General features: G+C 46.2%; 1 protein-coding gene across 3 annotated transcripts; it reads left to right on the top strand.

Annotated features, from left to right (window-relative positions):
- The first annotated feature begins 7,114 nt into the window (after window positions 1–7,114).
- LOC149914762 (uncharacterized) lies at window positions 7,115–14,469 on the top strand. 3 transcript variants are annotated; one of them, XM_090125567.1, is made up of 2 exons: window positions 7,115–7,236; window positions 7,829–14,469. In XM_090125567.1, the coding sequence occupies exon 2, from the start codon at window positions 9,015–9,017 to the stop codon at window positions 9,858–9,860; it is 846 nt and encodes a 281-aa protein (XP_089981693.1). In that variant the 5' UTR covers window positions 7,115–7,236; window positions 7,829–9,014; the 3' UTR covers window positions 9,861–14,469. The 3 variants fall into 3 exon arrangements, with proteins under 3 accessions (XP_089981693.1, XP_089981692.1, XP_089981694.1); XM_090125566.1 differs by having other exon boundaries at window positions 7,115–7,241; XM_090125568.1 differs by lacking the exon at window positions 7,115–7,236 and having other exon boundaries at window positions 7,565–8,423; window positions 9,094–14,469.
- The last annotated feature ends 84 nt before the right edge of the window (window positions 14,470–14,553 follow it).

Raw genomic sequence — 14,553 nt, 5'->3', positions numbered from 1 at the left:
AGACAAGGAACAGAAACAAAAAGAACCCACACCAACCAACAGAAGAGCAAAGAAATCTGCTCCTCAATTGGATGGCTCAGCAAAGATGACAAGAGACTGTGGTGCAGCCAGAAGCAAACCATCCGTGCCTGGGAGGAGGAAAGGGTAGCTACTGGGCATGCTGCGACCTCCACCAGAGATGCACTTTCTCAGCTAGCGCCCGTGCAGGAGTCCGCGGCTGCTAATGAGGACAAACCATCTCTCTGGAGGAAGGGAAAGCGCTCGTGGTCATGCCGAGGAGGAGGTAAGGGTAGCTACCGGGCACGGATGTGCCGGCCATCTGATGAAAGCCTCCAGTCCATGTCGAGGCATGAGGCAAGGACACCCAGGAGGCGGGAAGGCAGCTGAGCCACTGAGGAAGCACCAAGCAGAGGAGGAAAGCAGAGGGAGCTGGCTTGAGTTAAACAAGTCAGCAAAGGAAAGATAAAAATGAAGAATCCAGAGGACTAATGTCAGGTAAGTAAAGGCAATGTAAGAGGAAGCAGGCAGCTATGAGGACAAGGAAGGAGGAAGAATGTAATGAGAAAAAAAAAAAAAAAAAAAAAAGAGGAGCTCATGGAATGCAAAAAAAACTACATTGAAAAGAGGAGAAAAGAAAATACTTCTAGAACAGAAAAAAATAATGCAAAGGCATGGTCTGGAAAGAAAAAGAACCAACAACAAAGGAAAAGAAACAGCAGAAAGCAAAGCCAAAGGAGCAGTAAACAAATGTGAAAAGGAAAAGAAAAGTAGCAAAGTAAACCAAGGGAAAAAAGGACAAACAAAAAGCTAAGGCATAGACTGCAAGAATATGGCAAAGCAAAGAATTCAAGGAAACACCTGAGACAATAAAAAACCTAACAAATTTAAGGAGAGTACATGGAAAAAAAAAAGGAAAAAGAAAAAAGAAAACAAACAGGAATAAAAGAGAAGCAGCAAAGTAGAAAGCAGTAGGAAAACTAAGTGGAAAAAAAAGCAAACAAAGCCTATGACATCCAAGGGAACAAAATACCCAGCAGAAAATAAATAATAACTAACAAAACGAAAGAAAAACAGGCAGGAGAAAAAAAAGACTAAGAAAAATCAAAGCAAAACTACGAAAGGGAATGGAAAGAAAAGGCAAAGACATACAATGCTGTATCATGGCAAAGCAAAGGATTCAAACAAAAAAAAATAAGCAAACTAATGCAAGAGGAAGTAAACGGAAAAAGAAACAGAAAAGAAAAAGAAAGGGAATAAAAGAGAACTAAGTAAAGCAAGCAGAATGAAAGGCCATGCAAAGGAAAGGGTGGAAGGAAAACCAAGAGCAAAGGAGAGCAAAGCAATGGAAAAAAGAATAAAATGAAAAGGAATATTCAGGAAAAAGAGAAAAGAAATGGAAAGAAAGAAACTGCCATGAAAATCCAACCCAAGTGAAGAGAACAGTGGAAAGCAAAGGAAAAGAAACAACAGGTAAGAAAACTAAGCAACAACAAAAGAAAGCAAACCAAAACAGAAAAGTAAAAACTAAATAAAAAGGCAAAGAAAAAAGAAAAAGGGAAGAAAACAGAAAACCTAAAAAAAAAAGAACAAACAACGGTTCAAAAAAAAAACCCAGAATACAAAAAGAGACAAAACAGGCAAAACATGTAAAAGAACAAAAGGACAAAAAATGAAAACACACACACACACAATGATATATTAAAAAAAACAACAACAACAACAAAAAAGCACAAAAAGAAAAACACACACAAAAACAAAACCCAAGAAAATAAAAAGCAAAACCAACATAAATTAAAAAACCCCCAAACTAAACACCAAACATACAAAAATTGCAACAAAAACACACAAGCATAAAACTAAAACCACAAATAAACAGAAAAAAGTTAAAAAGAAAAGCAAAATATAATCATAAAAAACAGAAAAGCAAAAAACAAAAGCACAAAAAACACACAAGCACAAAAAACCAAAAAGATGTAAAAACGAAAAAAGAAAAAGCAAAAAAATAAACAAGCATAAAATAGAAACAAAAAAGCAAAAAGGAACGAAACAAAAACCACAAATACAGAAAATAAGAAACCAGAATGAGCACAAATCACAAATCAAAAACCAAAAACAAACAAAAAAAACCAGAATACAAATACCAACAATGCACACCACAAATACAAAAGTTACAATAAAACACACAATACAAAAATTACCATAGAACACACACACAAAATGAAGGAAAAAAAAAAAAGAAAAGAAAAAACAAACAGGAAAAAAAAGAACTACGCATAAAAAAAAGAAAAGCAAAAAGAAATGGGCAAAAATGACACAGTAAAGAGAAAAAAAGATAAAAAGGAAAAACAATAATAAAAAAGAAAAATCCAACAACTAAAAAAGAAACAAAAATATCCAAAGCAAACCCAAAAAGGGAAAAACAAAAAAAAAAGCAAAGACAACAATATACAATGGCGAATGAAAGGATTTATACAGACAAAGACGGGGGAAAAAAAATGCCAGCAAACAACAGCTAAATGAGAACGCAAAAAAAAAAAAAAAAAAAAAAAAGCCAAATACATTAAAAAGGGGAGCAAAGAGAATAAAAGGGAAGAAGCAAAGTAGAAAGTAGGAAAAGCAAAGCAAAACAAGAAAACCAAAAAGCCAAGGAAAAGAAAGAACAACAAAATGGAAAGCAAACCAATAAAAATAAAAATGAAAAAAACTTTGGAAACCTAAGCAAAGAAGCAGTAAAGAAAACGAAATCAAGTGAACAAACGAGAGCAAACCAATGCGACCCAGCGGAAAAAGAGACAAGAAACGGAAACAAAAAGAACCCACACCAACCAACAGAAGAAAGAAAGATAAAAATGAAGAATCCAGAGGACTAATGTCAGGTAAGTAAAGGCAATGTAAGAGGAAGCAGGCAGGCATGGGGACAAGGAAGGGGAGAAAGAAGGAAAGGAAGAAATCTAAAAAATTTAATCAAGGTTAAAAATATATATATAAAAAAAAAAAAATCAGAGCAAAGGAAAAAAAAAGAGAAGGAGCAAACAAGAAAGCCAATGAAAGCAAAGCAAAGAAAGAAAACTAAAAAACAATGAGCAAATTTGGAATCAAAAACAAAAGAGGAAACCAAGGGAATGGAAAAACAAAAAAAAGGAACAGAAAGAAAAAAGCAATCAAAGTGAAAGATAGCACAGAAAAATCTGTTGAAAAGAAGGAAGATGAAAAGGAATTCTCATAGAAAAAGAACAATAATGGGAAGAAAGAAATGCAAAGAAAAAAAAATGACAAAATGAAGAAAACAGTGGAAAGCAAAGAGAAAAACGCAGTAAGGAAAAATAACGGGAAAAGAAAGCAAAGAAAACCAACAACATCCAAATCAACATAAAAGAAATGTTAAAATGTTTTAGTAAAAATACAAGAGAAAAAAAAGCAAAGCAAAGCAACAACATCCAAAGCAAAACAATACAAAAGAAACAAACAAAACAAATGTTTGGTTAAAAAACAAAGAAAAATAAAGCAATAAAAAAAGAGCAGAAGAAAAGCACAGAAAAAAAAAAAAAAAGACATGCAAAGAAAAATCAAAACCATAGAATGCAATATCATGGCAAAGTAAAGCATTCAAACAGAGAAAGGGAAAAAAAAAAAAAAAAAAACCTAACTAAAGCTAAAAAGAGTAAACGAAAAAACAGTGAGAAAAAATAAAAAAGCAAAGGAAAGAGAACCAGCAAAGCTGAAAGGAAAACAAAGCAAAGAAAGAAAACTAAAAAGCAGTGCAAAGGAATGCAAAGGTACTCGTGACATTGAGACAGAACTGCAACAGCGCCAAGCACAGAAGGAAAGCACGGGAACAGGCTTGAGTTAAACGAGTCAGAAAAGGAAAAAGGACTCAACAGAACATAAAGTAAATTTAAAAAACTAAAAAAAAAGATAAAACAAAAGCAAAGGGAAGAAGCGGGAACAAGCAGAGTAGAAAGTAAAGCAAAGCAAAGAAAGAAAACTAGAAAGCAATGCAAAGCAATGTGAAGCAGAGGTGAAAAGGAAGAACAAAAGAGCAAACCAAAGCAAAGCAAGGGAAAATAAACGAAGCCTCAATTTTGGCAGCTTGATCTTCCTGACGGTTGTTTTGTTGTCCTTCATTGGCCCGACTGCTGAGCACATGAGCATCGCCATGGCACACCTTTACACCCGTATTCTTTGTTTGGGCAGCAATGTCTTTCCACAGCTCAGCAACCCAAATAGATTTAGCCCTATTTGGGCCGCCAGTTGTTTTCTTCCCACTGCTGGAACCACCCCCATAAGGCGCTTGCCACCATCCATGAGTCGTGTAAAGATAGAGCACTGGCCACCTCTCCCGTTCAGCAGCATCTGAGGCCAGCTGGACAGCCTTTACCTCTGCACATTGCCTTGATTCTCCTTTTCCTTCAGCGCCTCTGCAGCTCGTCGTGTGGGGCTCCACACAGCAGCTTTCCGTCTGCAACGCTTCCCCACAACAGGACACAATCCATCTGTGAACAGAGCACATTTCTTTACATCCCACATCGTAATCTCAATCTCCAATCCCAATCCCGTATCACTAATCCTATATCCCACATCCCAATCCCACATCTTAATCTCAACCCCGAGCCACATCCCAATCCCGATCCCATATCCCAGTCCCACCTCCCAATCCCACGTCTGTAACCCAGTGCCATTCTTAATCTCAATCCCAATCCCACATCCAAATCCCACATCAAGTGCTGCTTGCTCCTGCAGCTCGGAAAGCAAATGGGATCCTGGGCTCCATCAGAAGAGGGGTGGCCAGCAGGGACAGGGAGGTGATTGTCCCTCTCTACTCTGCTCTTGCGAGGCCCCAACTGCAGTACTGTGTGCAGGCCTGGAGCCCCCAGTACAAGAAAGACAGGGAGCTGTTGGAGAGGGTCCAGAGGAGAGCCACAAAGATGATCAGGGGGCTGCAAAGACAGGCTGAGGGAGCTGGGCTTGTTCAGCCTGGAGAAAAGAAGGCTGCGAGGTGAGCTCATTGCAGCCTTTCAGTACCTAAAGGGAGCCTACAAACAGGAGGAGTCCACTCTTTGAAAGGGGAGATAACAGCAGGACAAGGGGAAATGGTTTGAAGTTGAGGTAGGGAAGATTTAGGTTGGATGTCCGGGGGAAGTTCTTTCCTATGAGAGTAGTGAGGTGCTGGAACAGCTGCCCAGAGAGCTTGCGGATGCCCCGTGCATCCCTGGAGGTGCTCAAGGTTAGATTGGATGGGGCCCTGGGGTTTGACTCTGTGGGGGTGCCCCAACGCTGGGGTGTGACACCATTCGAGTGACAGAGAGGTGTCCCCAGCTTCATGGCGTGACACTGTAGGGGTGTCCTCAACTTCGGGGTGGGACACCATTGGGATGACACAGGTTTGTTCGCAGCTTTCAGGTGTGCCACTGTGGGGATGACATAGGGCTGTCCCCAACTTCACGCTCTGGGAGTGTCCCCAAGTTTGGGGATGTGACACCACGATGCGGTGTCCTCACTTCCCCTGGGAAGTCCTCGAGCTGCTTCTGAATGCCTCCGAGGATGTCCTGGGCACACGTGGGACCCCCTGGACCCTACAGGATCCTTCTGGGACATCTCCAGACCCTTCTGGATGAACCCACGGACCCCATGGATCAACATGAGAACTCCCCAGACCCGCCAAATCCTCTCTGGGACATCCCCAGACCTTCTGGATGACTCCAGGATCACTCAGACCCTTATGAGGACTCTCTGGACCGTACCAGACTCAACTGGGATCATCTTCAGATCAGCCCAGGGACTTCTCAGTGCTCCTGGACACATAGTGGGAGCTCACAGATCCTTCCAGGGGCCCACGGGATCAACCTGGGGACGCCCTGGACACCCAAAACCCACCTGGGACATCTCCAGACTCTTCTGGTTGAGTCCTGAACCCCCTGGATGCACCCAAACCTCTCTAGGACTTCTCCTGCAGATCCTTCTGCATGATTCCAAGGGAGGATAAGGAGGGTTCAGCGGGGGGTGGGAGGGGGAGAAATGAGCTAGTGAGGCTGGGGATGGAGGGAGAGGTGGAAGAGGGAAACTGGAGAGTTGTGTGGAGCTTCTGTGGGGTGGAAAGGGAGTCTGGGGGAAGAGAGTGAGGGGAATGAAAAGAGGAGAACAAGGCTGACCACGTGAGTGGAAAGGGGGTCTGGGGTGGAGGGAGGGGTGGGAGGGGAGAATTGGAGGTTGTGGGGGGGGCTTCTTTGGGACATGAAGGGGGTCCAGTTGGGGGAAATTGGGGGCCAACATAGGGGAAAGGGACTCCAGAGGGCAGGGAGGAGGGCATGGGGGTACAGGGGACTGTAGGGGTCAGAAATGGGGTGAGGAGCGGGGGGAGGAAGGGAAGACAGGGGACCCTGCGGGGTAAATTGAGGGGACTGGGGAATGGTAGGAGACTCTATGGATCAGAATGGGGGAATTGGAGCAGGGGAACTTGAGGGGACAGGGAATTCTGGGGGTCAGATAGAAGGGACGGGGAGCAGACAAAATCTAGGGGAGAAAACGGGAAGACTCGTGGGGGGGCGAGATTGGGGACACAAGGGATCAGAGTGGGAGACAGACAGACACGGAACCCTGGGGGTCAGAATGGGGAACAGGGGCAGACAGTGATGGAGGAACTGAGGGGACGGGTAGAAGAAGACTCCAGCGATGAGAATGGGGGAAGTGGAGGCGGGGTACGGGGGGGGAGAGCGTAAGCCCAGCGGTCAGACTGAGGGACTCGGGAGGTTGTGGGCGACCCGCGGCGGGGGGGATGGGTGTGGGGGGAAGGCAGTGAAACACCGTGGGTGGGGGGGAAGGGCGGGGGGCACAGGGCACCTCCCGCCGCCGAGCAGAGGCCCTGAGCAGCAGAGGACCCATGCGGCCAAGACAGGACGGCCCCAGCCCCGATGCCCCCGGTGCCCCCGCCGCCCCCGAACACCCACTCGTAGAAGCTGAGGCGGCGCTCGGAGTCCGGGGCTGCGCCGCGGCGCTGGAGCAGCGCGGGGCCCCGCTCCGCTTCCGCATGGCCGCGTCCTCGGGTCGCCGCGTGATGACGTCACTCCGCGGGGAGCGGGGACGGCACGTCGCTCGAGCAACGGCCGCGCCGGGGCGCTGTCGCTATGGAGACGCCGCCGCGCATGCGCTGTCGCCGCGGGGACGGCTTCCCGAGCCGCAAGGAGGGAGGGCGCGCTGTCGCCGTGGCAGCGCGGCCTGCACGCACGGCCGGAAGCCCGAGTGGGGTTCGAGGGGCAGCGGGGGGCGAAGAAGGGTGGGGGGGGGAACGGAGAGCCCTCAGGGATCTCCTGGGGAGGTGGGGGAGCGACTGGGGGCGGGCAGAGCTCCGGGGATGGCGGCTGTGAGTGGGGCTGTGGGGTGGGACATCCGCAGGGAGATGCAGCCAAACAGGGGGATGTGGGCAGAGCATGGAGGTGTGGGAAAAGGAAGACGGGCATCTGGACAACAGCGTGAGAGCCAGGCTGATAGGGAGGGAGGGAGCGAGGGAGGAATGGGAAGAAAGGGAGGGAGGGAGGGAGGGAGGGAGGGAGGGAGGGAGGGAGGGAGAGGGGGGAGGGAAATGGAAAAACAGGAAAAAAAGGGAAGAAGGGAAAAAAAGGGGAGAAGGGAAGGGAAAGGAAGGGAAGGGAATGTTGGTTCTGCATTTGATATTAAAAAGTAGCAATTGGTTTGAAGAAGTAGAACATAATGCATTTGTATTCTGTAACTTATCCTTGTTGATCTAAGAAGTAAAATACTGTATATGTTAGCGGCATGTTTTAGAAACATAATTACTGAATTACCTAACAAATTCTTTCTCACAAAACTGCAGTAGATTTTCAATGTTCTGAACAATGTGGGTGTGGAGAGCGTGATTGAGACCTGGCTGGCTGAGAAAGGCCACACAGACAGTATTCGGCTAGTGAGACGAGAGTCCTTGAGCAATGTAACAGGATGTAAACAAGGCTAACGAGGAGAGAGTCCTTGAGCAAACTAACAGGATGTGTAGGAAGGTAGGAGAATGTAGAAATAAGAAAGATGAATGGCATGGTCTAATCACAAAAAGTACAAAGAAGGGCTGGGGCAACAAGTAGCTGAAGAGCCTATCAGGAGCTCGGGCTTTGCAATGTGTATGAGCTTCATTAGCGCCAACATAAATGCACGCAACCTTCTGATTAAAGTTGAGACTTTCTGATCAATTCTGTGGTCGTGTGTTTGTCTCCCGCCGAGCTTCGACTAATGGTGACCCCGACGTGATACCCGTTGGATAGAACCAGACGAGCGGCGTAGGAAGTTCGGGTCCCTAAGCAGCGGGGACGGCGAAAGCACTCCGAGAAAGAAGAGGTGCCGCGCCTCAGGACACTCTGTGAGACCTGACCGATACGGGCTGCCGGACTTTGCAAGGCTGCAACAGCGCTGAAACTTAGGTATGGAAAGGGAAGCAGCTTATCAATTATTTACTCGCTTTTTAGAAGAGCGTGGGATAAAAGGAATAGATCTTAAAAAAGGGCTCCCTGGATTATTGGCCTATGGTCAGAGCCGGGGTTTGCTTGTTAACCCTCATTCAGTCCATGAGCTGAGTGAGTGGTGGAAGTTTGGAGATGTGTTGTGGGAGGCTACGATAGAGGACAATAAAGTGGCAAGGAAACTGGGGAAGTTATGGAAGGCAGTTCATAATGAATTGCTTCAGAGTCAGGGTGAGAAAAGGGCAGCTCAACAAGTTGTGGGGGCACACCAGCGAAATGAGGGTTACGGGAATTGGCCGCCAGCAGTTCCTCCTGCCGTAAGCACAATCGTTATCCCAGCCGAACGGGCTGTGGGCTCAGAGCCAGTAAATGCTCCAGCCGCCGGCTGGGAGCCAATGACTGTTCCAACCGCGCCTTGTGGAACCATTAACCCCTTCAGCAACTGCCCTAGAAAAGCAAGGCGATGAGCCGGTCCCTGGGGCAGAAAGTGCCCTGGCGGAGGCAATCGCAAGAGAGCGCAGAGAGGCATGGGCGAGCATAGCGAAAGCATGCATGGAGCAGCGGGATGGTGAAGGGGCGGCGGCGGTGCAGGAATTGGCGTGCCCTGTGACCTATACTCCTTTGGCTGCAGGAGGAATGCAGGCAACCATATCAGCATTAGACTGGAAATTATTGTCACAGCTGAGGGCTCCAGTTAGCCAGTGTGGAGTCACGGGTGAGCCAGTGAAGCAAATGTTGGATTTTATCTGGGGTTCACAAATATTGCTACAAGCAGACATAAGGGGAGTAGCAAAGTTGATATTTACTCAGCATCAGTTATTGCTGTTTATTGCTCACTGGCAAGATCTGTGCCAGCAGAGTGTGATGATTCAGAGGCAGCCAGGAGATCCGCTGCATGGGGTAACACTTGATGAACTACTAGGGCTGGGACCATACGTGAGGACGGAGACTCAAGCCCTCTTAGGTCCGGACAAATTGAGAGAATCTATGCAATTGGCTAGGCAGGCCATGTCCAGAATTAGGGCACCAGGTGGACTCCCCTCATGCATGGGAATCCAGCAAGGAAGGAGTGAGGATATCGGGAGCTTTATTGATAGGATAGCGACAGCTATAGAGGCTGCAGGGGTACCTGAATACATGAAGGGAGCTATGTTAAAACAATGTGCATTACAAAATTGCAATTCTACAACTCGGGGAGTTTTAAACACATTGAGTAGTGGATGGACAATAGAAGAAGCACTAGAGCGAATATCAAATATACCTAGTGGTCCACAAGCATTATTAGTGAAGGCAATGGCAGATCTGGGTGAGGGATTAAAAGCCCAGGCACAAGCTAGTCAGTCGCAGGTAATGGCAGCTCTTGCACCTTTGCGAGCGTCAGAAGTCCACACACGCTGAGCAACAGATGACACTCCTGCATGAAACACTGGCAGCAAAGGACTAGTGATAGCACCAGAAAAGATCCAGCATACGTCCCCCTGGAAATATCTCAGACTGATATTAAATGATAAAATCGTCATGCCGCAAAAGCTTCAATTGAAGACAGACATAAGGACTTAAAACGACACCCAAAAATTACTAGGAGCCCTGCAGTGGCTACAGCCCATAGTCAGCATTCCAAATGAACTTATAGAATCATTGCGGTCTATATTGCGGGGAATGGTTGTGCGTACTCCCATTGCAGCTCACGGAACCCACAAAAAGAACGGTGTCAGGATGCGAAACGATGAGAAAGACTGAAACCAGGCTTGAAACGACCATGAACTCATAGTGATTGGGATTGTGTGCTTCTTATTATTTGGTTTTGCTTTGTAACTTGTTGTATTTCAAACAGCAGAGTAGTAACCGTTGTTGTGTGGTTTTTATTTATTTTTAATTTTTTTTTAGTAATAGATTGAATGTGAATTAACAGGATTTAATGTTACTAATGCTGAAATCTATGGAGATAGCTATTTTAATGTATTGGTAGTGCTAAGACAAAACCTGGAAAGGAATCCCAAGCAAAGGGATGACCTTATATTATAGAATGATTAACTCTCTTTCATCCCACTATTCGGGAATTTAAAATATGATCATGAAGCACCTGAGACAAAGGCACACGCTAAGAGAGTTAACCTTGATAGTTTATTCTGCAAGCAGATGTTCCATTTGGCCTCTGTATCACGCACTGGCCATGCGAATGCAGTGTACAAATGGAAAATACTCTTTGGACCCTGAGAAGAACAAAAGAAAGAGAGAATCTGTGGTGGGTGAGAGAGGAAAAGTGCACCTTGAAGCAGGGGACGCCCTGCTGGCACTGCCTATTGCATTCATCACCCTTTTTCTGCAGGTTGTTGTTTCTCGAGGCTCAGTAAGTAATAATGCCCCTAGTTCTATCTGGCATGCAAAGTTCCTCAACTATTAATTTTCTATTAGCCCAAAGGCACAATCATGAGCACTCTAAAAGCATCTGTTGAAAAATCACTAAGATTTGTACAAAATCAATATATCAGAATATATAAAAGTTGAAGACTTCTTTCAAAGCAGTTAGAGATTAGCACAGAATGGGGCCCTTGGGGATTTATTTCCAGGTTGCAGAAAGTTGGGCTGCAGACCAAACACGTTTGTTCTTTTTAGTAGGTTAACAGTATTTCTTGTCATGATGTTATGTTTGCCTTGTTTCCTTTCTCACACTTATAGTATTGTCAATCGAGGCCTTGATTGAGTTATAATGATTGTATTATTAATATAATTAGTGTTATTATTTTATAGTATGGTAGAAGTTTGCTAATAAACAAAAAAGGGGGAAATGTGGGAACGTAAGAAAAAACTGCATGGAGCAGCAGCTGCGGAGCAAGATAAGTGGCGTGAGAACCAAGGACACCTTCAGAAGAAGAAAGAACATCTCACGGCTCTGATTGGCTAAGCAGACAAATGCCACTTCAAGGGTATTAGAGGAATTGTTGGTAGATACAGATTCAGTCAGACATGCCACGCTGCAAAATCACGCCGCTATAGACTTTTTACTGCTGGCTCATGGGCACGGATGTGAGGACTTTGATGGAATGTGCTGCATGAACCTCACGGAACACTCGTCATCAATACACCAACAAATAGCTAAGCTACAGCCCCTCACCAGCCATTTGCAGGAAGAAGAGGGTTTGGGGTTAGAGGACTGGCTCCGTGGGCTAGGAATTGGTCCCTGGTTTCGAGACATCATACGATTCATGCTTATGATACTGGGGGTGTTAATTGTGTTACTGTTGGTGGTGCCATGTGTGTTCTCTTGTCTACAGCGCTTAATACACCGAGCAATTGATAAGCTAGTAGGAGCTAGCCTAGGTGACCAAAAAGAAAACAGGGGAAGTGTGGAGAGCGTGATTGAGACCTGGCTGGCTGAGAAAGGCCACACAGACAGTATTCGGCTAGTGAGACGAGAGTCCTTGAGCAATGTAACAGGATGTAAACAAGGCTAACGAGGAGAGAGTCCTTGAGCAAACTAACAGGATGTGTAGGAAGGTAGGAGAATGTAGAAATAAGAAAGATGAATGGCATGGTCTAATCACAAAAAGTACAAAGAAGGGCTGGGGCAACAAGTAGCTGAAGAGCCTATCAGGAGCTCGGGCTTTGCAATGTGTATGAGCTTCATTAGCGCCAACATAAATGCACGCAACCTTCTGATTAAAGTTGAGACTTTCTGATCAATTCTGTGGTCGTGTGTTTGTCTCCTGCCGAGCTCCGACAATGCTTGTGCATTGGGATGGCATGTAGCTCAGGTAGTACCCCTTCCTCCGGGGTGGACCAAGGATTCCCAAGGGATGCAATGTATGGTTGCCCTGTACCAGGAGAAAACAGCCTGGGAAAATGAAGCCTGAAAATCACTCTCCCTGTTGTTTCCCCGGATATCAGAGATAGATGCCAAAATCCCTCCTGCATTCTCCATGGCCATCGGTAACCGTACAGCTTGTCTCTCAAGGCAGGGTGTGAGGGCTATCAGGCCTATAGGGAATTTCTCACTGTGCAGTGGAACCTTGGATGTTACGAAGGATTTGGCGGGGAACTATTCAAGGCTGGGAATCCCCAGAGCGGATCTCTGGTGGCATTGCGGTCGGAAGATCTTACGGTCCACTCTCCCATCTCATTGGGGAGGTACCTGTGCACTTGTTCAACTGGCTATACCGTTCACTCTGGCATTTGAGAAGGATCTATCACACATTCGCAAAAGGAACAGAAGAGGTTTAGGAATCCCATTTGATGATGATACAATATATAAAGACTCAATTGGGGTGCCCAGAGGTGTCCCTGATGAATTTAAGGCTAGAAATCAATTGCTGCAGGATTTGAATCTCTATTCTGGTGGGTGACAATTAACAAAAATGTAGATTGTATAAACTACATCTATTACAATCAGCAGAGATTTATAAACTATACAAAGGAGGCAATAAAGGGAATTGCAGAACAATTGGATGCTACAAGCAGGATGGCCTGGGAGAATAGGATCGCCCTAGACATGATATTAGCTGAAAAAGGGTGTGTGTGTGTGATGTTGGGCACCCAATGCTGTACCTTTATCGCAAATAACACAGCCCCAGCTAGCACAATAACTAGAGCATTACGGGGGCTTACTACTCTTGCCAGTGAATTAGCAGAAAACTCAGGAATAGGTAATTCCCTCACTGGGTGTTTGGAGTCCTGGTTTGGCAAATGGAAAGGGATGATTGTGTCCTTATTTACTTCTTTGACTGTGGCAGCAGGAGTCCTGACGGCCGTCGGTTGCTGTATTATCCCCTGCGTGGGGGGATTGGTGCAGCGATTAACAGAAACTGCGCTGCCTAAGCAAACAGCAGTGGAACCACCACCGCACTCGGATAAAATGATGATATTAGACGAAATGGAGAATGAAGAAAATGAAGAAGTTTTTAGAATCGTACCTTTAAAAAAAGAAAAAAGAAAAAAAGGAATTGCAGAAATCAACACTTTGAAAGAAAAAGAGGGGGGAATTGTGGAAATGGAATGTTGTTTCTGCATTTGACATTAACAAGAGCAGCTGGTTTGAAGAAGTAGAACATCATGCATTTGTATTCTGTAACTTATCCTTAGAAATAGTTGATCTAAGAAGTAAAATACCGTATATGTTAGCGGTATGTTTTAAAACATTATTACTGAATTATGTGATTAATTCTTTCTTGCAAAACTGAATAGTTGTTAAATGGTCCAAACAATGCGAGTATAGTGTGTTAGGGATTAGAAAACATACTATAGAGTTGTTCTGTTAGATAAGAAACTGCCAGCAAGAGAAAAACAGATGTAGCAAACATCAGAGAAGCCAGGGCCTCTACACAAGGCCGGACTGTCTCACTCCGTGAGAAGTTGGGATGTGACAGGCAGGCGCCAAGATAGCACAGAAACATAAGCTCTTAGTTGTTTAATTACCCCTAGCATTTGTGCCCTTTACACTGGTCACTGTTCTGGTCATCCCTCTGTCCTCGCACAGAGATAAGCTGGGAAGGAGGACAGAGGGGAGTGTCTTGGAGCCCGCCTGCGGCACCCTGAGGTTCCCACAGAGCGGGACAGCTCTGCTTCGTGCAAAGGCCCTGGCTCCTTGAAAGCGTGTTCAATGTGTTTCACTTCTGCTGGCCTAACGAACCACCTCACAGCGGGTTTCCCAGCTCAGAACACTACACCCACATCGCTTAGGACATCTAGAGCCTACCGCAGCTTTGTGAGAAAGGATTTCTCACGTAACTCGGTAACTGCGTTTCTAAAACACGCTACTAATGTGCGCACGGAACTTCCACTTTTCACATCAGCTGTTTCTAAGGATGCGCCACAGCGCGCTTCTTCAGATCAACCGCCCTTTCCAATACCCGACGCAGAAACGACGCTTCCGCTCTCCGCGGCGCGTCGCTACGGGTGAGCAGAGCGGCTCGGTACGCCTCACCGCGCCGAGCTCCGTAAGACGCGCGAGGGCAGGCCGGCCGAGGACGGGACCGGCGGCGCGCGCAGCCCCTCGCGGCGCCCGGCAGCCCGCGCCGAGCGGCCCGACGTCCCGCGGCTCAAAGCGCCGCCGCGCGAAGCGCGAACCGGCCGCTCGGCGCCGCGCATGCGCCGC

This window comes from Phasianus colchicus, chromosome 27 (assembly GCF_987193195.1).
Source record: "Phasianus colchicus chromosome 27, bPhaCol1.hap1.1, whole genome shotgun sequence".
Lineage (NCBI taxonomy): Eukaryota > Metazoa > Chordata > Aves > Galliformes > Phasianidae > Phasianus > Phasianus colchicus.
Note: the sequence above shows the minus strand (reverse complement) of the source record. Positions and strands in the feature narration are given on the sequence as shown.